The sequence below is a fragment of the Oncorhynchus clarkii genome, chromosome 19, assembly GCF_045791955.1.
Source record: "Oncorhynchus clarkii lewisi isolate Uvic-CL-2024 chromosome 19, UVic_Ocla_1.0, whole genome shotgun sequence".
NCBI classification, from domain to species: domain Eukaryota; kingdom Metazoa; phylum Chordata; class Actinopteri; order Salmoniformes; family Salmonidae; genus Oncorhynchus; species Oncorhynchus clarkii.
The window spans coordinates 38,085,998-38,110,214 of record NC_092165.1 but is presented as its reverse complement, the minus strand read 5'-3'; the positions used below and the strand labels follow the sequence as shown (position 1 = coordinate 38,110,214).

The following is a 24,217-nucleotide window of genomic DNA, read 5'->3' as shown; positions in this document are numbered from 1 at the left end:
ACGTTAGCTAACCAAGCTAGTTTACTAGCTAGCTGATCGTTTTATGAACATAACTTGTGAGCATCGTATTCAGATGAGTTTTAAAAATACATATATTTATCCCCATTTCCGATGATCCATTAATCTCATCCATGATGTCTTGACGGCTGTGTCGCAAGCTAAAGGCAAAAAACGTAAACAAAGAGGATACATGCGAGTAGAGCAACTGAGTTTGGTCGTCACACACACATGTCCATATATGGCATTGCGGTGGCAGCCATATTGGAATTTCTATCCGGTGATGTCCCTGCAAAAGGGAACGCATAACCTCGCCAGCGGGAGGTTTCTCCAGCCGACAGACCGTCCACTCCTCCCAGTCTCCACCCCTCTAGACTGCGGGCAGGCATGGCGGCTATCGAGACACGGGAATGCGAAACAGAAGGCTGTAGCAGCGAGGCCAAACTTCAATGTCCAACCTGTATCAAGCTCGGGATCCAAGGCTCATACTTTTGCTCTCAGGTAGCATTCGTTTTCTAATTCATTCAGTTTGAAAGGGGTCTGACATGATCCACACAACGGCCCAGCATCCTTCATCACGAGGTAGCTAGCGCTGACATAGTTGCCCTAATTGAGTTTCCTCACACCCCTTTAAGTAGCCTAGCATATGATGCTAGTTAGCTACAGTAGCTAACTAACTACAAGCATGTTCTGCTTAAAACCGTAGCGAAAAAGCAATGGTTTGCAAACACATTAGCTAGGAACTTTATTTGAAGCCAATAGCTAACATTATCCTCCCGTATAAAAAATGCTTGTTTAGTTTATTGTAGTTTGTGTATTCTAACTAGTTAACTCATTTGCTAGCGCGGTGTTTGTTAAAAAGCATCAACTTCGAAGTCTAGCAAGCTTGTTGGGTAGTTAGCCTAGTTTACCCATTGGTATTGGTTATTGCAATGAATTAAATTACACTGTGCATGAGGCATGCTTTCTACATGTTGATGTAGCCATGCTAATTAATTTGATTTCTCTGATCCTGGCCTGGCTGTAGTAACCCACCTGTGGCTTGTTTGTTTGAAATGTCAATCATTGAAATTGCCAAGGATTCAAGGAAAGAAGAATGCAGGCCCCAGTTTCAGTTTAGATGGGTTAGTTATAAATATGTTTGGCTGTCTGTGGTTTAGCTGTGTGTCATTAAAGGTAAAAGGCGGTGTAATTAGTTTAAAGCTTATCACAGTCTGGCAGTAGGCCTAGATTCAGTTTTGGCAGAGACTGATGGGGAGGTAGGCATATCTGCTCTGTCAGCGCCTCTATCCATGAAGCCAGCTGGTTGGTGGGATATGTTTTTCCTGCTGCTCTCACTGTTCTGGTGGACACTGGTCAAAAAATCCATTAACTGAGCAGCAGAGATGTTAGTCATGGTCAACTGGCCGTTGACCTAGTCTTGAAATAAACTGTTAAGTGGTTTATGTAGCATGTGTGCAATACAGAGCCCATTGGTCTCTCTCCCTCAGCCTTTGTATAATATTGAGCAGGAAAGCACAAATCCCAGTCCACAGACGATTAGAGGAATTGATTCTGCAATTTGTGCCATTGAGAAACAAACAGCCAGCAGATACTGCTGCTATTGATGATTTAAGGTCGCACACCCCTGATGTGCAGAGTCTCATATGGATATATCTCTCCTCTCTGTCCCCTCATTCAGGAGTGCTTCAAAGGGAGCTGGGCTACTCACAAGCAGATGCACAAAAAAGCAAGTAGGTAGCGTCGTTAGCAATAGCCTATCACACAGACCAACTCACTTCCAAATAATTTTTCAAACAGATCACCATGTTGCTTCATGGGCTTTCTGTCATTGTTCCCATTCCTACATGACCTATCATCTGAAGGCATAGAATATGTGAAAGCCTGCATAAATGCCCAACCTTTCCCTCCTCTAATTTTGATGTTGAAATAGAGCAATGGTGTAGCCATTCAAAATGGACTTTGACATTGTAATACGTACCAGCCATTAGAGGAGGGGTGGACAATCTGTGATATCCGATACAGGCTTCCCCCTCAGCCAGGCAGCAACACACTGGATTACATTTATCAATGTAAAAAAAAAAAAAAGAAGCAATTGTTTAGTTGACTTGGGCATTTTACTGCTTGGCTGGAAAAAAAACCTGAACCCACACTGGGCCCTCACAAGATAAACTTGCCCAAGAGTAGTCTAATCTGTATGTGTGAACACCTAACTGTGATCTTTCAAAATGTTGTCCAATCAGATGTCCTATATTACATTCTCTTTTTGCAGAGGAGGATAAGAACCAGGATGAGGCAAAGAACTGCGTGGAGAACGACACCAACACAGACCCATGGCCTGGCTACCGCTACACGGGCAGACTACGCCCTCACTACCCACTCGTAAGGCCACCTTTCTGATACATTTCTAAATTGGGCTAATGCGCTGATAAGAGCTTTTATGTAGGAGCTTTTTTTCTTGACTACATAGTAGTCCAACATATGTCAACACAACATGATTTAATAGACATAAGCCACACAAGCTTTGTGTAAAGTTTATTCATTAGCCCCTGGAAGCTGTGTAATCATGTCTCAACTCTCCTGTCATTGGTTCCCCATGTAGACTCCCATGAGGCATGTCCCCGGTAACATCGAAAGACCTGACTATGCCGACCATCCACTAGGTAATGCTACTCCTCCTAGACTGCCTCCAGTTGTTTTTAAGTTTTAAGAAATCCTTTGCTGTCCATTTGAAAATCTTCTCAAGGCTAGTATTCTTTGTCATGAATTGTGTTATTGAAACATGACACTTTATCTGAGAAATGTGTACTGTTTCTATGTTTAACATCGGGTGATATCATTCATAGAAAAATGGGTTTCTGCCCCAGCCATAGATTCCACCTAAGCTGATCATTCATTATGTAACCATGGTAACCTCAATGGTGAGGATTCACTCCATAAGGTAACTGTCACCTGACTGCTGATCAGCCACCAGGTAGCCATGCTTAGTCTCTCCACTCATGGCACATCCATCCAAATGGCACGCCGGGACACGAGTGAGATAATGTCATGTCCGTTATTCGTGATCATCAGAGCCCAGTTTTTCAAAAGTTATCTGAATTCAAATCAAATCCATGTTTATTTGTCACATGCGTCGAATACAACAGGTGTTGTATTTCACCTTACAGTGAAATGCTTACTTACAGGCTCTAACCAATGGTGCGTGAAAAAATGTGTGTTAAGTAAAGAAATAAAACAAAACAACAGTAAAAAAACATTTGAAAAAAGAGTAGCAAGGCTATATACAGACACCTGTTAGTCAGGCATATTGAGGTAGTATGTACATGTAGGTATCGTTAAAGTGACTATGCCTATATGATGAACAGAGAGTAGCAGAAGTGTAAAAAGAGGGGTTGGCGGGTGGTGGAACACAATGCAGATAGCCCGGTTAGCCAATGTGCGGGAGCACTGGTTGGTTGGGCCAATTTAGGTAGTATGTACATGAATGTATAGTTGAAGTGATTATGCATATAAGATAAACAGAGTAGCAGCAGCAGCGTAACCAGGGGATGGGGGGGGCACACAATGCAAATAGTCCGGGTAACCATTTGGTTACCTGTTCAGGAGTCTTATGGCTTGGGGGTAAAAACTGTTGAGAAGCCTTTTTGTCCTAGACTTGGCACTCCGGTACCGCTTGCTATGCGGTAGTAGAGAGAACAGTCTATGACTGGGGTGGCTGGGGGTCTTTGACAATTTTTAGGGCCTTCCTCTGACACCGCCTGGTGGAGAGGTCTTGAATGGCTGGCAGCTTTGCCCCAGTGATGTACTGCTAGTGCAGCCATCGTTTCAAATCTAAAATCCAAGATACACAAACAGCAGTGCTTTTTTACAGAAGCCACTACAACACAAGAATGTTGTGTAAAGGCATCTTATCAAGTAGCACTTGAATTAGGGAAAGCAAAGAAGCCCTTGTCTGATGGAGACACAGTGAAAAGATCAGTTCAGATGGCTAAGGCTTTTGGGGATGACAAGATGGCCTAGAACTCGAGTTTGTCTCACTCTGCACAGTGACTCGCAGAATTTGATGTTCACCATCATGTAGATGGGAAGATAGAACAAATAAAATAAATGTTATTGGTCTCATTCACATACAGTGGGGCAAAAAAGTATTTAGTCAGCCACCAATTGTGTAAGTTCTCCCACTTAAAAAGATGAGGCCTGTAATTTTCATAAGTACACTTCAACTATGACAGACAAAATGAGAAAAAAATCCAGAAAATTACATTGTAGGATTTTTAATGAATTTATTTGCAAATTATGGTGGAAAATAAGTATTTGGTCACCTACAAACAAGCAAGATTTCTGGCTCTCACAGACCTGTAACTTCTTCTTTAAGAGGCTCCTCTGTCCTCCACTCGTTACCTGTATTAATGGCACCTGTTTGAACTTGTTATCAGTAGAAAAGACACCTGTCCACAACCTCAAACAGTCACACTCCAAACTCCACTATGGCCAAGACCAAAGAGCTGTCAAAGGACACCAGAAACACAATTGTAGACCTGCACCAGGCTGGGAAGACTGAATCTGCAATAGGTAAGCAGCTTGGTTTGAAGAAATCAACTGTGGGAGCAATTATTAGGAAATGGAAGACATACAAGACCACCACTGATAATCTCCCTCGATCTGGGGCTCCACGCAAGATCTCACCCCGTGGGGTCAGAATGATCACAAGAACGGTGAGCAAAAATCCCAGAACCACACGGGGGGACCTAGTGAATGACCTGCAGAGAGCTGGAACCAAAGTAACAAAGCCTACCATCAGTAACACACTACGCCTCCAGGGACTCAAATCCTGCAGTGCCAGACGTGTCCCCCTGCTTAAGCCATTACATGTCCAGGCCCGTCTGAAGTTTGCTAGAGAGCATTTGGATGATCCAGAAGAAGATTGGGAGAATGTCATATGATCAGATGAAACCAAAATATAACTTTTTGGTAAAAACTCAACTCGTTGTGTTTGGAGGACAAAGAATGCTGAGTTGCATCCAAAGAACACCATACCTACTGTGAAGCATGGGGGTGGAAACATCATGCTTTTGGGCTGTTTTTCTGCAAAGGGACCAGGACGACTAATCTGTGTAAAGGAAAGAATGAATGGGGCCATGTATCGTGAGATTTTGAGTGAAAACCTCCTTCCACCCGCAAGGGCATTGAATATGAAACGTGGCTGGGTCTTTCAGCATGACAATGATCCCAAACACACCGCACGGGCAACGAAGGAGTGGCTTCGTAAGAAGCATTTCAAGGTCCTGGAGTGGCCTAGCCAGTCTCCAGATCTCAACCCCATAGAAAATCTTTGGAGAGAGTTGAAAGTCCGTGTTGCCCAGCAACAGCCCCAAAACATCACTGCTCTAGAGGAGATCTGCATGGAGGAATGGGCCAAAATACCAGCAACAGTGTGTGAAAATCTTGTGAAGACTTACAGAAAACGTTTGACCTCTGTCATTGCCAACATAGGGTATATAACAAAGTATTGAGAAACTTTTGTTATTGACCAAATACTTATTTTCCACCATAATTTGCAAATAAATTCATAAAAAATCCTACAATGTGATTTTCTGGAATTTTTTTTCTCATTTTGTCTGTCATAGTTGAAGTGTACCTATGATGAAAATTACAGGCCTCATCTTTAAGTGGGAGAACTTGCACAATTGGTGGCTGACTAAATACTTTTTTGCCCCATTGTATTTAGCAGATGTTGCGGTGTAGCTAAATGCTTGTTCCTAGCTCCAACAGTGCAGTAATATCTAACGATACATATTTAAAAAGTAAAATAATGACATTTAGAAATATTAGGTAGAGCAGTGTCAGAATCCGGAATATGAATGTTATGGGATGTATAAACTAGAGGTCGACCGATTATGATTTTTCAACGCCGATACCGATTAATCGGCCAATTTAAATAAAATAAAAATTATAATAAAAAATAAAATATATATTTAATAATAAAAAAATATATATATAATAATAATTTAAAAGATTTCAATTTATTTATTTGTACTAATGACAATTACAACAATACTGAATGAGAACTTATTTTAATATAATACATCAATAAAATCAATTTAGCCTCGAGTAAATAATGAAACATGTTCAATTTGGTTTAAATAATGCAAAAACAAAGTGTTGGAGAAGAAAGTAAAAGTGCAATATGTGCCATGTAAGAAAGCTAACGTTTCAGTTCCTTGCTCAGAACATGAGAACATATGAAAGCAGGTGGTTCCTTCAATATTCCCAGGTAAGAAGTTTTAGGTTGTAGTTATTATAGGAATTATAGGACTATTTCCCTCTATACCATTTGTATTTCATATACCTTTTGACTATTGGATGTTCTTATAGGCACTTTAGTATTGCCAGTGTAACAGTATAGCTTCCGTCCCTCTCCTCGCCGCTACCTGGGCTTGAACCAGGAACACATCGACAACAGCCACCCTCGAAGCAGCATTACCCATGCAGAGCAAGGGGAACAACTACTCCAAGTCTCAGAGCGAGTGACGTTTGAAACGCTATTAGCGCGCACCCTGCTAACTAGCTAGCCATTTCACATCGGTTACACCAGCCTAATCTTGGGAGTTGATAGACTAGTAATAAAACTAGTATCTATCATCAACCATCAACTAGTTATAACTAGTGATTATGATTGATTATTTTTAATAAGAAGTTTAATGCTAGCTAGCAACTTACCTTGGCTTCTTACTGCATTCGTGTAACAGGCAGGCTCCTCGTGAGGCAGGTGGTTAGAGCGTTGGACTAGTTATCCGTAAGGTTGCAAGATTGTATCCCTGAGCTGACAAGGTGAAAATCTGTCGTTCTGCTCCTGAACAAGGCAGTTAACCCACCGTTCCTAGGCCGTCATTAAAAATAAGAATGTGTTCTTAACTGACTTGCCTCTTTAAATAAAGTTGTAAAAAAAAAAAAATCGGCTTCCAAAAACAGATTTCCAATTCTTATTAAAACTTGAAATCGACCCTAATTAATCGTCCATTCCGATTAATCGGTCGACCTCTAGTATAGACGATGTAGTATATCTGAAGAATATGTTGGTTAGTATACAGAAAGTATTTAGACCCCTTGACCTTTTCCACATTTTTCAATTGATTGGACATGATTTGGAAAGGCACACAGCTGACAGTGCATGTCAGAGCAAAAACCAAGCCATGAGGTTGAAGGAATTGTCCGTAGAGCTCCGAGACCGGATTGTGTCGAGGCACAGATCTGGGGAAGGGTACTATAACATTTCTGCAGCATTGAGGGTCCCCAAGTACATATTTGGCATCCATCATTCTTAAATAGAAGCAGTTTGGAACCACCAAGACTCTTCCTAGTGCTGGCCACCCAGCCAAACTGAACAATCGGGGGAGAAGGGTCAGGGAGGTGATCAAGAACCTGATGGTCACCGACAGAGCTTCAGAGTTCCTTTGTGCAGATGGGACACTCCCCATCGAACCTGACAGAGCTTGAGATGATCTACAGAGAAGAATTGGAGAAACTACCCAAATACAGGTGTGCCAAGCTTATAGCGTCATACCCAAGAAGACTCGAGGATGTGATTTTTGGTTCCAATCGACATGTCTTTGTGAGATGCAGAGTAGGTGAACAGATGATCTCCGCATGTGTGGTTCCCACCGTGAAGCATGGAGGAGTGGTTTTACTTTGCTGTTGACACTGATTTATTTAGAATTCAAGACACACAGCATTCTGCAGTGATACGCCATCCCATCTGGTTTGGGCTTAGTGGGACTATCATTTGTTTTTCAAGCGCAGTGAAGGAAAAGCAGCCAACAAGTGCTCAGCATATGTGGGAAGTCCTTCAAGACAGTTGGAAAAGCATTCCTGGTGAAGCTGGTTGAGAGAATACCAAGTGTGTGTAAAGCTGGCAAAGGGTGGCTACTTTGAAGAATCTCATATATATATATATATATATATATATATATATTACTGCTCAAAAAAATAAAGGGAACACTTAAACAACACAATGTAACTCCAAGTCAATCACACTTCTGTGAAATCAAACTGTCCACTTAGGAAGCAACACTGATTGACAATAAATTTCACATGCTGTTGTGCAAATGGAATAGACAACAGGTGGAAATTATAGGCAATTAGCAAGACACCCCCAATAAAGGAGTGGTTCTGCAGGTGGTAACCACAGACCACTTCTCAGTTCCTATGCTTCCTGGCTGATGTTTTGGTCACTTTTGAATGCTGGCGGTGCTTTCACTCTAGTGGTAGCATGAGACGGAGTCTACAACCCACACAAGTGGCTCAGGTAGTGCAGCTCATCCAGGATGGCACATCAATGCAAGCTGTGGCAAGAAGGTTTGCTGTGTCTGTCAGCATAGTGTCTAGAGCATGGAGGCGCTACCAGGAGACAGGCCAGTACATTAGGAGATGTGGAGGAGGCCGTAGGAGGGCAACAACCCAGCAGCAGGACCGCTAACCTCCGCCTTTGTGCAAGGAAGAGCACTGCCAGAGCCCTGCAAAATGACCTCCAGCAGGCCACAAATGTGCATGTGTCTGCTCAAACGGTCAGAAACAGACTCCATGAGGGTGGTATGAGGGCCCGACGTCCACAGGTGGGGGTTGTGCTTACAGCCCAACACCGTGCAGGACGTTTGGCATTTGCCAGAGAACACAAAGATTGGCAAATTCGCCACTGGCGCCCTGTGCTCTTCACAGATGAAAGCAGGTTCACACTGAGCACATGTGACAGAGTCTGGAGACGCCGTGGAGAACGTTCTGCTGCCTGCAACATCCTCCAGCATGACCGGTTTGGCGGTGGGTCAGTCGTGGGGTGGCATTTCTTTGGGGGGCCGCACAGCCCTCCATGTGCTCGCAAGAGGTAGCCTGACTGCCATTAGGTACCGAGATGAGATCCTCAGACCCCTTGTCAGACCATATGCTGGTGCGGTTGGCCCTGTGTTCCTCCTAATGCAAGACAATGCTAGACCTCATGTTGCTGGAGTGTCAGCAGTTCCTGCAAGAGGAAGGCATTGATGCTATGGACTGGCCCGCCCGTTCCCCAGACCTGAATCCAATTGAGCACATCTGGGATATCATGTCTTGCTCCATCCACCAACGCCATGTTGCACCACAGACTGTCCAGGAGTTGGCGGATGCTTTAGTCCAGGTCTAGGAGGAGATCCCTCAGGAGACCATCCGCCACCTCATCAGGAGCATGCCCAGGCGTTGTAGGGAGGTCATACAGGCACGTGGAGGCCACACACACTACTGAGCCTCATTTTGACTTGTTTTAAGGACATTACATCAAAGTTGGATCAGCCTGTAGTGTGGTTTTCCACTTTAATTTTGAGTGCGACTCCAAATCCAGACCTCCATGGGTTGATAAATTTGATTTCCATTGATCATTTTTGTGTGATTTTGTTGTCAGCACATTCAACTATGTAAAGAGAAAAATATTTAATAAGAATATTTCATTCATTCAGATCTAGGATGTGTTATTTTAGTGTTCCCTTAATTTTTTTGAGCTGTGTGTGTGTGTGTGTGTGTGTGTGTGTGTATATCAATCAATCACACATGGAATCATGTAGTAACCAAGAAGTTTTAGATGTCTTCACTCTTATTTTACAATGTAGGAAATAGTATAAAATCAAATAATACTTTAATGAGTAGGCGTGTCCAAATGTGATATTCCAGTTTTTTAAAAATAAATGTACAAAACTTTCTAAACATGTTTTTTTCTTTGTCATTATGGGTTATTGTGAAGATTGAGGAAAAACAACAATTTAATTCATTTTAGAATAAGGCTGTAACGTAACATTGTGTAAATTCGAGGGGTCTGAATACTGTATGTACAGCAATGGTTAAATAGGATAGGCCTTGACTAGAATACAGTATATACATATGAAGTGGGTAAAACGTTATGTAAACATTATTAAAGTGACCAGAGTTCCTTGACTATGTACATAGTGTAGCAGTGTCTAAGGTACAGTAACCTTTTGACAGTCACTAAAGTTCAGGGCAGGATACCAGCTAGTGGCGACTATTTAACAATCTGATGGCCTTGAGAGAAGCTGTTTTTCAGTCGCGATTACCTAGAGGGCAGGGGTTGTGACCCCGGTGATGCGTTGGGCAGACCGCACCACTCGCTGGAGAGCCCTGCGGTTGCATTTGGTGCAGTTGCTGTACCAGACAGTGATGCAGCCCGACAGGATTCTCTCAATTGTGCATCTGTAGAAGTTAATGGGGGACTTAGGGGCCAAGCTGAATTTCTTCAGCCTCCTGAGGTTGAAGAGGCACTGTTGCGCTGCCTTCACCATACTTCCTGTGTGGACCATTTCAGATTGTCAATGAACAACATTCTTACATAGGCATTCCTCTTGTCCAGATGGGATAGGGCAGTGCGATGGTGATTGCGTAGTCCTTGGATCTATTAGGGCGGTATGCAAATTGCAATGGGTCTAGGGTGTCTGGTAAGGTGGAGATGATATGATCCTTTACTAGCCTCTCGAAGAGCTTCATGACAGAAGTGAGTTCTACGGGGCCATAGTCATGTAGTTCAGTGATCTTTGCTTTCTTGGGTACAGGAAAAATGGTGGACATCTTGAAGCAAGTGGGGGCAACAGACTGGGATAGAGAGAGATTGAATACAGTGTATATGCAAAGTATTCAGATTCCTTGTATTTTTTAAAAACATTTTGTTACATTACAGCCTTATCCTAAAATTGATCAAATAGTATTTTCCCCCCTCTTCAATCTACACACAATACCCTATAATGACAAAGTGAAAACAGGATTTGTATTAAATAAACCTGTACCTTATCTACATAGGTATTCAGACCCATTGCTATGTCAATTGAAACTGAGCTCAGGTGCATCCTGTTTCCATTGATTGTCCTTGAGATGTTTCTACAACTTGATTGGATTCCACCTTTGGTAAATTCAATTGTTTGGACATGATTTGGAAGGGCACACACCTGTCTATATAAGTTCCCACAGTTGACAGTGCATGTCAGAGCAAAAACCAAACCTGTGTCGTTGAACTCATGATCTGGGGAACAGTACCAAAACATTTCTGCAGCATTGAAGGTCCCGAAGTACACAGTGGCCTCCATCCTTCTTCAATGGAAGACGTTTGGATCCACCAAGACTCTTCCTAGAGCTGGAGACCCGGCCAAACTGAGCAATCGGGGGAGAAGGACCTTGGTCAGCGAAGTGTCCAAGAAACCGTTGGTCACTCTGACAGAGCTTCAGAGTTCCTCTGTAGAGATAGGAGAACCTTCCAGAAGGACAACCATCTCTGCAGCACTCAGTCAGGACTGAGAGAAAGATCAATGGAGCGAAGTACAGTAAGATTGTTGATGAAAACCTGCTCCAGAACGCTCAGGATCTGACTGGGGTGACGGTTCACCTTCCAACAGGACAACGACCCTAAGCACACAGCCAAGACAACGCAGGAGTGGCTTTGGCGCAAGTCTCTGAATGTCCTTGAGTGACCCAGCCAGAGCCTGGACTTGAACCTGATCAAACATCTCTGGAGAGACTTAAAAATAGCTGTCCATCGACGCTCCCCATCCAACTTGACAGAGCTTGAGAGGATCTGAAGAAAAGAATGGAAGAAACTCCCCAAATACAGGTGTGCTAAGCTTTTAGTGTCACCGAAAACTTGAGGCTGTAAAAGCTGCCAACGGTACTTCAACAAAGTACTGAGTAAAGGGCTGAATACTTGTGTAAATGTTTTCTTTAAATTAAAAATACATTTGCAAAGCTGTCTAAACCAGTTTTTGCTTCGTCAATATGGGATATTGGGTGTAGATTGGGGGGGGGGGCAAGCAATTTGTGGAAAGAGTCAAGGGGTCAGAATACTTTTTGAATTCACTGTATGTCTGTAAACACTAGCCAGCTGGTCTGCGCATTCTCTATGGATGTGGCTCGGGATGCAGTCTGGACCGCCAGCCTTGCGAGGGTTAACACCTTTCAATGTCTTACTTCGGCCACGGAGAACGAGAGCTCACGGTCAATGGTAGAGGCGGTGGCCCCCATCGGCGGCAGTGTTTCCCTCGAAGCGGACAAAGGTGTTTAGCTTGTCCTGGAGCAAAACATTGGTGTCCGTGACACGGCTAGTTTTCCTGTTTTATAATCTGTGATTGTCTGGAGGCCTCTGCCACATACGTCTCGTGTCTGAGTCATTGAGTTGTGACTCCACTTTCTGACATTTTGCTCCTTTTACCTTGCGTTGTATGAGAGTACTGATGTGACCGATATCAGCCAGTTGATCTATACTTGTGCTATACTTGCGCTATTGGGCAAGGATGACCCACTGGATTTGCAGGATTGCTGCACCAGAGTGATGTGGACTGCACTGCGTCATTCACCAAGTAAGACCATTCAATCATGTTTTCATAAATTCATAGGCTATACTCGGCTTTAATATCACATAATAAACTGAACAAAAATATTAACGTAAAGTGTTGGTTTCATGAGCTGAAATAAGAGCCCAGATTTGTTTACATCCCTGTTAGTGAGCATTTCACCTTTGCTCTGATAATCCATCCACCTGAGCGGCGTGGCATACCAAGAAGCTGATTAAACAGCATAATCATTACACAGGTGCCCCTTGTGCTGGGGATATTAAACGGCCACTCTAAAATGTGTAATTTTGTCAACACAATGCCACAGATGTTGGCATGCTGACTGCAGGAATGTCCACCAGAGCTGTTGCCAGAGAATGTAATGTTAATTTCTCTACCATAAGCTGCCTCCATCATTTTTATAGAATTTGGCAGTACGTCCAATCGGCCTCAATCCCAGAGCACGTGTATGGCGTTGTACGTTTTTCTTAAAGGTTAGAGTGCCCCATGGTATGGGCGGGCATAAGCTACGGACAATGAACGCAATTGAATTTTATAGATGGCAATTTGAATGCACAGAGATACCGTGGCGAGATCCTGAGCCCATTGTCGTGACATTCATCCGACGCCATTACCTCATGTTTCAGCATAATAATGCATGGCCCCATGTCGTAAGGATCTGTACACAATTCCTGGTAGCTGAACATTTTCCTTTTTCTTCAATGGCCTGCATACTCACCAGACATGTTACCCGTTGAGCATGTTTGGAATGCTCTGGATCGACACGTACGACAGCTCGTTCCAGTTCACTCCAATATCCAGCAACTTCGCACATCCATTGACGAGAAGTGGAACAATATTCCACAGGCCACAATCAATTGCCTGATCAACTATGTGAAGGAGATGTCGTGCTGCATGATGCAAGTGGTGGTCAAACCAGAGACTGGTTTTCTGATCTAAGCCCCTACTTTTTTGTTAAGGTATCTGTGACCAACAGATGCGTATCTGTATTGTGAAATCCATATATTAGGGCCTAATGAATTTATTTCAATTGATGGATTTCCTTATGAATTGTAACTCAGTAAAATCTTTTGAAATAGTTGCATTTCATATTTTTTCGGTGTATAAAAATACAAACGTCACTTAGTTTTATTTGTTTTTTTACATGTCTGTGTGGAGATTAAATGGAGTTTGTTTGCAGTCAAATTGTGCTTATTTTATAATTGTAGGAAGCTCTGTGGAAAGACGCTGAACTTCAGTCATGGATGTTGTGACAAGTTACCAACTTGATCCGAGGAGCGAACAGAGCTGTCAAACATCGACGTTTGTGGCCTCCCTCTGTCTTCAACTTCACAGGGATACGATGGCAGAGCTGCGGTAAATGCCTGGAGAGGTTATTTTCATTGTGCACAGTCTTCTGTTTTTGGAGGAGAGCATCCGTGTGGATACGAGTTTTTTGTGAAGAATTTAGGGATATCAGCTTTCTCTCTTATCTGGCCTTTCTTACTGACAACCCAGCATCTGAAGGTGTAAGAATATTTTGCAGATAAATACACAACGCAGAGGACGAGAGGTCAAAGTACTAAAAGTAAATTGAGTACTAATGGTCAATAGGGAATTATCAATGGAAATGGTTGGTTTTCAGTACAACATCTGGTAGGAATGTCAGTCCTGAACTTATGCTATGTGTGGCACCTTCTTATTGGTCCAACCTGAAATGGGATACTTGTTATTTGGCCATTGGCCCAGTTTTATTGCAAGGAATTCTAATTGGTCAACCACAGGCTAGGGCTGTTATAAAACTACATCCTATCCCTTTGTTCTGTGGAGAGAACCATAGGAGAGAACCACTGGAGAGCATGAACATCTACCATCTACTTCCAAGCATGATTTGTCTGCTTTGAATACACCTATTTTCATCCCCCTGATTTGCTTTGGGGTCTGTGTTACTAAAGAATAACCAACTGCTTGACACAAGGACGAAATCAGACTGTGGTAGCTCTTTACGCCAATGTGAATGGGTTTCGGCGCAAACTTGGAACTGTTCAAAGACCACCTGTCATTAGACCTGCTGAATCTGGCCCACTTTCACACATGTGCAGATTTGCACACTGACATGTCTGAATGCGAGAACACTGTCCCCTTCAGCTGGTACACAGCTGACATCACATTATTACAGGAGCAATTCAAAGATTGCTTTCAAGACTTCCACAATATGCAGCCTCGCATCCATCTGTTCACTGATCCGATCTCCTCTGTTGTGAATGAACAGCCCACCGAATTGCAAATTGAGCTTTGAGAGTTGCAGGCCGACCCCTTCTTTCAATCAAAACGGAACGAGAGGGGGATTGAGTTTTGGAAACTGTTGCAAGAGTCCAGTTTCCCACGCTTGAGAATTTGCACCTTCACTGGCCAGCATTTTTGGGAGAACATTTTGTAGGAGCAGCTTTTCCACAGACTCACAAAACACTTCCATCTCATGCGTGTGGTATGTACAACCATCCCTCCCTTGTGCGTGCACATGAGAGACACAAGTGTCACATTTTAAAAGACAACTGATTACAAGTGGTGGTTGTTGCTGCTGGTTGCACTTATTTCTGTAACCTAACCCTCACATTATATTTTTTCCATTTGGGGAGTATGTCTCCTGCACCATTGTGGGATATGAATTATTAAACAATGTTTGGGGTAGGGCAGGCTATAAGCAGTGGTGGAAAATGTACCCAGTTGTCGTACTTGAGTAAAGACCCGTTAATAGAAAATGACTGTACCAAATATTTGAAGATTTTTACTTAAGTATCAAAAGTAAAATAATTTCAAATTCCGTACATTAAGTAAACCCGACGGCACGATTTTCGTGTTTTTTAAATTTACAGATAGCCAGGGGCACACGCCAACACTCAGACCATAATTTACAAATTTAAGCAATTGTGTTTAGTGAGTCTGCCAGATCAGATGCTGTAGGGATGACCAAGGATGTTCTCATGAGAAGTGTGTGAATTGGACCATCTTCCTGTTCTGCTAAGCATTCAAAATGTAACAAGTACTTTTTGGTGTCAAGGAAAATGTATGGAGTAAATTATTTATTTGACCATTTTTACGTCACTACATTCCTAAAGAAAATAAAGTACAGATACCAACAACAAACTACTTGAACTAGTGTTAAAGTAGTTTTACTTAAGCCTGCACTTTTTGGGAAAATTAGCTACATAGGAATAGAGCATTATAGTAGCCTACCATAAATATACCTGCCGCATGTATTGACAGCTACAGGGTGTCACTTATCTGTTTTCACTTTATGAGCATTGGTGATGACAATTCCACATGTTCTGGTTATTAGCCTCCATTAGTTCTGTTTTTTGCAGAAGACTATTAGTTCTTAAAAATGTGTCAAAAATCTCCATTTATTTTACTGTTAGGCTAAAGAAATCTCTAAGGCAGATATTGACATTTTATGTGTTTAATACTCAATGGAAGTAGTGAGGGCTGCACTTATCTGTTGCCCTTTGTTTTGAAATTAACTCAAATACCAATGAATTTATATTGAAAAAAAAAATATATTCCTTGAATGCAGTTTCTATACAAGTATAGAACTTCTTATTGTGGTATTATTTGTATCCAATGTCAAGGATTTTGAATGCCACTGGTATAATGCATCGAGTAGTGGTTTAACTACACAAATGGGTTGATTGTAAAAATCAGTTGACTACATGTTTGGGTGTGCGTACACAGAACCACGAGCCACTGCTGCCCCTCATGCGTTCAAATTTTGTGGCCCCCACCCCCATCAAGGTAACCCATTTCACATGAGTCACTCCCTTTGTTCTGATGTTCTCTATACTGCTGTCTTGGCAAAATTAGAACGTAACCTCTATTTTTCTACTGTTCCACTTTTCTAAATTAGAAAATTCTGGGCCTAATACATCTTGGCTGGGTTAAATAATATAACCATAAGCAGCACATCTGCATATATTTGAATGTTTAACTTTGATCACTAGTCTGGCAAGTCTGCCACAGTGCTGTTTAATTGTTAATGGCATCCAATCTATTCCTGTTGTCCTGAGTCTAGTCTACACATTGTGAACCTGGCTAGTGAGATTGTTTGCTCAATAGCATAGTTGATCTACCCCTAGGCTTTTTATGTTGGTTCAGAGAACAACGAGCTCATTGTTGAACTGGAATGCTAGTGTTGCGCACACTATCTCCCCTCGAACAGGTTAACAGGATGAATTAATCTGTGTAGGTTAGAGTAGAGGCGGGGGTTAAAGGTTTGTCACTGCGGCGGATTTCCATCATATGTATTTAGGAGAGGTCTTTTTTGAGATCTGTGTAGATCCGCAATAAAATCACATCTGGGGGTGGGCAGGGGTGCTGGTTTGGAGATGAGACAGCCTAATACAGAAGCATGTCTGTTCTGCGAAATATATATTCCCAAATGTATTCTCATTTTTATTATCGCTGTTAAACTTTATGCCCCCTACTGACATGCACTGGTGTTGCTAACACCACATTGCAGGCCATATAATTTGGTCAGGTATTTATTTACTTTATTTTTTAAACTCATGTTTCATGATCTGGCATAATGGTAGGCAACATTTTAGGCTTTAAAAGTGACTTAATAGTTAGGTCAGTTATTAAGCATTAATGAACGAAGAACCGTTTGGGAGCCAAATGAACCAGCCCACAGAAAAAACACAATACCCATCACTACGCGACAGAGCTCAAAGGGGACAATGGCGTGTTTTAAAAGGGCAACTCGCCGTTTCAGTGCATGTACAAAATTACAATCTTTCCCTAAAAGCATGATGGTCATGACTTTCTTAATTGAAGGGTAGGTTAATTTGTTAGTTTGTCATGGGATTTATTTTTGCTTTAATCCCCGAGTTAAATGGCTGTTGTAGATATTTGTTTCAGGTACCATCTGACTATTTGCTAGGCTCTTAACAAGATTTGGGTCAATATTTCTTAAACTTTCCCATTAAATTATTCCTTAATTTACTAAACAGATGAAATTGACTCCACCTCAGTGCATTAGACTAGTAAACATTTTTACCTTCTGTAGACAAATTTAAGTAGCAGAACATTCCTGTATACATTTGCTACCCTCTGAAAGAAGCTTATTCGTCTTGGTTAATACCACAATCATTCCCACTTTGTTTGTGTGTGGCTATGTATGCAAGCGCTTGTGAGTGTTTGAGAGGAAGTGTGCTTGCGAGATTGAGTCTGAGGCCGGTGTCTGAAGCTCTTCTACTCATCACTTCAGCAGCAGAAGTGGGTCTTATGGCAGGTACGTCCTACTCCACAACACCCCCATCCCACGCCCAGCTGTCTGTTTACATATGTGCGGTACATGACCACACACACTGTCGCTCTCTTTTTGTGTAACTATTTAGTTTCTTTCGTATGTCTCAATTGGTGAACACCTGGCAGGAAACTAAAGCATGGCCCAACATTTTTGCATGGCCTTTTCATTCATCCTTTGTTGCTGTAGTAGAGCTATGGTTTGTATTTTATTGTGGTGATGTGGGTGTTGTACAGTAGTCATGTTGTCTCAAGTGGTTGATAAACGGACTACTGTGGTTGTGGCCCATGTGTCAGCGATGTTGCCTACACTGATTATGAAGCGCATATCAATGCTGTGGTCTACACATTGTATGTAAACACCGTTTTTGGTTTTGTGATCTCATGACAGATAAGAACTGTACAATAAGAATGGTATTTTCATTCCAATGAAAAGTCTATTAAACCATGTGGCTCACCCGGAATAACAGTATGTCAATGCAAGGCCCCCCCCCCCATAGCACAGAAATATGTAGATATTATATATTTCCACAGGAGTAAATAATATAGAAAGAATTCCACACAGCTGGAAGACGGGGATCCTTTCAGCTCTACAGGTGTGTCTAATATAGGGGGTAGAGGTTCATTTGGAACTCTGCAGAATTCAGAATGGCTTTAGGAGGTCTGCAGAGCAACATTATCATGCCTCTTGGTCGATTTGTTTAGGTCCACATCCTCAGTGTTTTCATTGTTTTCTTTTAATATAGCCAGGTTCGGTGAAGATGTTTCGTGTCTACTTTAATTTGATGAATCTATTCTGTCATGTGGGCTTCTAAGTAAAGCTAGGGACACTTTTTTTTATCCTAGATGTAGGCTACCATAAGGATGTGATGATGAAGGTAGTACTATGGTCTACTCCACATTAAGCTCTTTTCTATGTTAATAGCAAGGAGGTTGACATAGTAGCTGTGTTCTTTGGATTGTAATGACACTACGTAGTTATGTTTGAGCAGTCCGTTTCAAGTGAAAGTCTTAGTGACTTTCTTTGACTCAGTTGGATGGACTGCTGATCAGGGTGAGTTTGGTGTATGGATGGAATAGTGATGTTAAAACACATCCTGTATGTCAATTCTCACTTTGCTTTTTTTTAAAGGCATGTCTGAGTCGGAGCAGTCTTTGAAGGGCACTTCACAGATCAAGATCCTTTCTGCCGAAGACATTGAAGGCATGACAGTTGTGTGTAAGGTAAATTATTAAATTGCTTTGTCACCTTTCTCCGTTGCCGTTATTAACATGGTTCTAAAACAGTTTGAAATGGAAAGACATTTGTCTCTTTGTAGCTGGCCCGAGAGGTGCTTGACATCGCCGCCCTGATGGTAAAACCTGGCATGACCACGGAGGAGATTGACTACACTGTGCATCTGGTAAAGACCCTGGACTCCTTTCCCCCCTCTCCCATCCCCTCATTCTCTTCCTTTCCCACTCTATTCTCCTCTCTCCCTCATCTTGGTTGTTGTGTAATTACATTTTGTTTCTCGCTCCAGGCCTGCACAGCCAGAAACTGTTACCCCTCCCCTCTCAACTACTATAACTTCCCCAAGTCCTGCTGCACGTCAGTCAACGAGGTCATCTGCCATGGCATCCCAGACAGGAGACCTCTGGTGGATGGGGATATCCTCAACGGTAGGCTTCCCGAGAGGAATCTCCATAGTCTAGTGGCTTCCTCATCTCACTCCCTTAGTTTTTACTGATGTGACTGGGCAGGTAAAAAACAAATCCCTATTTGGCATCCTTCATATGCTTTCACCTAATGGATGTGCTATCAGATCATTGAGTATAATGGGATTTAACTAGAGACAGCCACTTTAGACTATTGAGATGCACATAGAGAATGAGCTGTTCCCAATCGACAGACTGCCGTAGACTTCTTGCTCACAGCATGGTTTGACAAGAGAAATTATTTGATTTAGCAACAGTCTATAGGACTTCAGCCAAAATGTAGCCTTCGTCCTATATATTTCTGCTAAGTCTCTTCTGAAGAGCCATATCCAATCGGTGACGCAGCCAAAAAATGACTTTACAGCATGGTTAGACAAGACAAATGGTCTCATTAGCGTTCAGCTTTGCCATTTTGCTCCCTAGCATGCATATATTTCTGCTCATGTTCGGCATCTCTTTCCCCCTCCTTTGCAGTGGATATTACTGTGTACCACAATGGATTTCACGGAGACCTCAACGAGACCTTCTTCGTTGGGGAGGCAGATGAAGGGGCGAAAAAACTTGTCCAGACCACCTTCGAATGCCTTATGCAAGCCATCGACTCCGGTAGGATCTCTTACCTGTTGCCAGATGATGATGATTTCTTTAACAATTAGGTCACCATCTCAAAGTTAAAGGGGAAGTCAGCTGTTGCTACATCCATTTTGGGACTCAAATGAATGATATGTACTAGAGGTGGACCGATTAATCGCAATGGCCGATTTAATTAGGGCCGATTTTGAAGTTTTCGTAACATTCGGAAATCAGTATTTTTTTTTTTATACCTTTATTTAACTAGGCAAGTCGGTTAAGGACACATCCTTATTTTCAATGACGGCCTAGGAACGGTGGGTTAACTGCCTTGTTCAGGGGCAGAACAACAGATTTTCACCCTGTCAGCTCGGGGGATACAATCTTGCAACCGTACAGTTAACTAATCCAACGCAATAACGACCTGCCTCACTCTCGTTGCACTCGCCTGTTACGCGAATGCAGTAAGCCAAGGTAAGTTGCTAGCTAGCATTAAACATATCTTATAAAAAAACAATCGATCATAATCACTAGTTAACTACACATGGTTGATATTGCTAGATATTATCTAGCGTGTTCTGCGTTGCATATAATCTGACTGAGCATACAAGTATCTAAGTATCTGACAGCGGTGGTAGGCAGAGGCAGGCGCGTAAACATTCATTCAAACAGCACTTTCTTTGCGTTTTGCCAGCAGCTCTTCATTGTGCTTCAAGCATTGCGCTGTTTATGACTTCAAGCCTATGTAACCGAAGTGAAATGGCTAGCTAGTTAGCGCGCACTAATAGCGTTTCAAACATCACTCGCTCTGAGCCTTCTAGTAGTTGTTCCCCTTGCTCTGCATGGGTAACGCTGCTTCGATGGTGGCTGTTGTCGTTGTGTTGCTGTTTCGAGCCCAGGGAGGAGCGAGGAGAGGGACGGAAACTATACTGTTACACTGGCAATACTAAAGTGCCTATAAGAACATCTAATAGTCAAAGGTTAATGAAATACAAATGGTACAGAGGGAAACAGTCCTATAATAACTACAACCTAAAACTTCTTACCTGGGAATATTGAAGACTCATGTTAAAAGGAACCACCAACCATGTTTCATTATTTACTTGAGTCTAAATAGATTTTATTGATGTTTTATATTAAGTTAAAATAAGTGTTCATTCAGTATTGTTGTAATTGTCAAAATCGCCCGATGAATCGGTATCGGCTTTTTTGGTCCTTCAATAATCGGCGTTGAAAAATCATAATCGGTCGACCTCTATGTACCCATTTGATTCTTGAAGAAAATAACTTATAAATGCCTCATGAGCTTAGTTCAACTGCCATACCCCATCCTTAACCCAAAATTGAAATATGTTTTACTCCAATGTTAGTTAACCACGTTGAGGCGTTTGTTTACAATCATTTTGATATCATGGATGGTCAGTCCTTGCATCCACAGTTCTGTCTTTGAATTTGAGAGGTAACTTTTCTTCAGCCCCATCCCTCAGCTTTTTACTGAAACTGGTGGGGAGAATGCTTTGTTTCAACTGCTCATTGCCACTGTTTTTTTCCCTCTCTTTTCTAGTGAAGCCAGGTATCCGCTACAGGGAGCTTGGTAACATCATCCAGAAACATGCCCAGGCTAACGGCTTCTCTGTGGTGCGGAGCTACTGTGGCCACGGCATCCACAAACTGTTCCACACTGCTCCTAACGTGCCGCACTATGCCAGTGCGTAACAATACTTCTTAGGGCTGGGATGATACCTGTATTACGATAGTCATTTGTATCGTGGCAAGGAAACAACACAAAGCCGATGTAACTTGTTTAGTAAAACAGCCCTAATGTTGGAAACAAACAGTTGTTGTCATTTATTTAGTCATATTTATTTTCCAAGCTACAGCACACTATTTTACATACAGCAGGTTTTTAAAGGACCAAGGAGTTGCTTTTTTTCCCTTCATTTTTGCCATGGAAAAAATATAGATACTGGTATTGTTCCGGCCCTACTTCCTCTCCTTACACCAATAAGCTTGTGAAATTGACATCCTATTCTCATAGCCTACTTTATTAATCCCAACTGTGATTTGGGGAAGATATATAAAGCAGTGGGTTTACTCTTTCTTTTGCAGAAAACAAAGCAGTCGGAGTGATTAAACCCGGCCATGTATTCACCATCGAGCCCATGATCTGTGAAGGTAAGGGCCCTCTGAGACATGACCGCATATTTGGGGTGTAATTTTGTGTGTAATGGTTGGTAATTATATACCTATGTGTAATACTGTGTGTGTGTTCTGCGTAGGTGGCTGGCAGGACGAGACATGGCCTGATGGTTGGACAGCAGTGACCCGGGACGGAAAGCGTTCGGCCCAGTTTGAGCACACCCTCCTGGTGACTGAGACGGGCTGTGACATTCTGACGCGCCGGCTGGATGACAACGGACGTCCCCACTTCCTGAACCAAATCTAAACTGGGGGGGGGGGGGGGGGGGATGACACAGCATCACATGGACTGTCTCACGGGATGCGTTCTCTTTTGCACCCCTGTTGTATCACACACACCTCTAACCTGAGGCACCACACCCCCTGGAGGCCCGCCCGCCGTGGCCCAGCTCTCACTGTTCAACGAATTTACTGTCCTTCTCCAAAATTAACGGAAAGTACTTGAATACATTTGATATCAACTGTGTGGATTTTTTTTATCTAGGCTGTTTTTAAAAAATGTCTCATCAGGAGATAAAAAGGACAAATAAGAGAAGGGAAGTGTATTCATGAAATGTGGCTTTGCGCAGTTGCAGGTTGAATTCTTACCTTGATTGTTAGCTTGGATTCTGTTGATGTGTATAACTGAAGAGGCATGGAAGGGATCAGGCTTTAGTTTGACCCCATGACTTTTAGACGTGCTACCTTACTGTATTGCTTAATTGATTGCAAGGCAGCCATGCTCCTATTGACCGGCTGTTCAGCTCATCTGTAGTGTTCTGTTAAGGTGTGTCGTCCAGGTCTATTCAAATCTGAGCCCTGAGGAGTGAACTAGTTAAGTAATAATTGGAGTCCCTCACCTGGCATCCCCCGGTCTGGTTTGAATCGGGATTGAAGTCAGCAGTGCTACGAACCCTGGGGTCTGGATTGGACTTGCCCTGATGTAGCGCGTTGGGCCTTCATTTTTGTGAATTAAGAATGAGCATGCTGGCTAATGTCCAGGCAGCATATATCCGTTATTCCTCAGTCCAGTCAATCACTATTTACCTTGGTATGCTGTCGATTTACTGGTGCGTGCAACAGTCTTGAGTCTCCATTTCCAGTCTTTCCACAGTTTTTCTGCCACCTTTTTATTTCTTCTATGATGGAGTGATAAGCAGCTGTTGTGTGTATTTTTTTTTGTTTGAGTGTGAGGACTGTATAAATGCCAAAGGCTCTATTGCAGCAGAAGTTTGGGTTTACCACCGACCTGTGAGTTAATACCCGATTCAGGAATACTGTATTAAAATAGTAATCATTTGAAGTATTGTTTTACATTAGCTGGTAGTTCTGCATTTGTTTTTCTTCCCATAATGTGCACATTTTCTAATGTACACATTAGAAAATGAAAAATTAGACTAGATTCTTACTCCCAATGCTATGCGCAATTAGCCTGGCGAAGAGGTTCAAATGAAATTGACCAGTAAGACAATCCTTTGATTTATTGTATTAAATTCAAATTGATAAATCCTTTTCTAGAATTTCATGACAACACAAATACTGCAAAGTAAGAAAGGGGAAAGGATGGTATTAATTTATAACCTTGTAAATAGAAAGCTGGCTTTAATGTGATTCTTCTGCAATGCCTTACCATTTCCCAGCATGCATTAAACCAAAGCCCTCTGATACTCTCGAAGGGCAGTGTATGGGTCACAAACTCATCCAGCTTCTTGTTCATGTACTCACTGACCAGTTTAGGAAAACTCTCCACACTTTTATATCCTCTGGAAAGCAGATGCGAAGTGTGACCTCAATCTAATCAAAGACCACGTCCCAGAAAATGCTGGAAAACTGATGATTGGATAATGTGGGGTGCCAACTACACAGAGCTATTGGCTCTAACTGTGACATCATTAGACCCATCCCAGTCACATCCAAGCAGTTCCAGTCAAGGTGCGTCCTGTCACCAGCTGGAATGGGCAATTCAAAATCTCTTGCCCGGCTGCTGCCACTCTCTGGAACACAGTATGTCACTTAGACAACCGTCACCTTGCTATGGTGCCACTCTAGCCATTGGGTGTAACAGAACATTTGCTGCAATTAAGATTTGAACCACTTTTTATGTATTATTCAATAAGATACAATTG

The 24,217-nt window shown here is 42.4% G+C and overlaps 1 protein-coding gene across 2 annotated transcripts; it reads left to right on the top strand.

Moving 5' to 3' along the window:
- The first annotated feature begins 272 nt into the window (after nt 1-272).
- LOC139375131 (methionyl aminopeptidase 1) lies at nt 273-22,376 on the top strand. 2 transcript variants are annotated; one of them, XM_071116615.1, is made up of 12 exons: nt 327-498; nt 1,679-1,730; nt 2,270-2,379; nt 2,600-2,660; nt 17,608-17,631; nt 18,778-18,869; nt 18,965-19,048; nt 19,169-19,307; nt 19,818-19,949; nt 21,478-21,621; nt 22,023-22,088; nt 22,193-22,376. In XM_071116615.1, exons 1-12 carry the CDS (start codon nt 385-387, stop codon nt 22,357-22,359), a joined length of 1,185 nt encoding a protein of 394 aa, XP_070972716.1. In that variant the 5' UTR covers nt 327-384; the 3' UTR covers nt 22,360-22,376. The 2 variants fall into 2 exon arrangements, with proteins under 2 accessions (XP_070972717.1, XP_070972716.1); XM_071116616.1 differs by lacking the exon at nt 17,608-17,631 and having other exon boundaries at nt 273-498.
- Nucleotides 22,377-24,217: the final 1,841 nt, after the last annotated feature.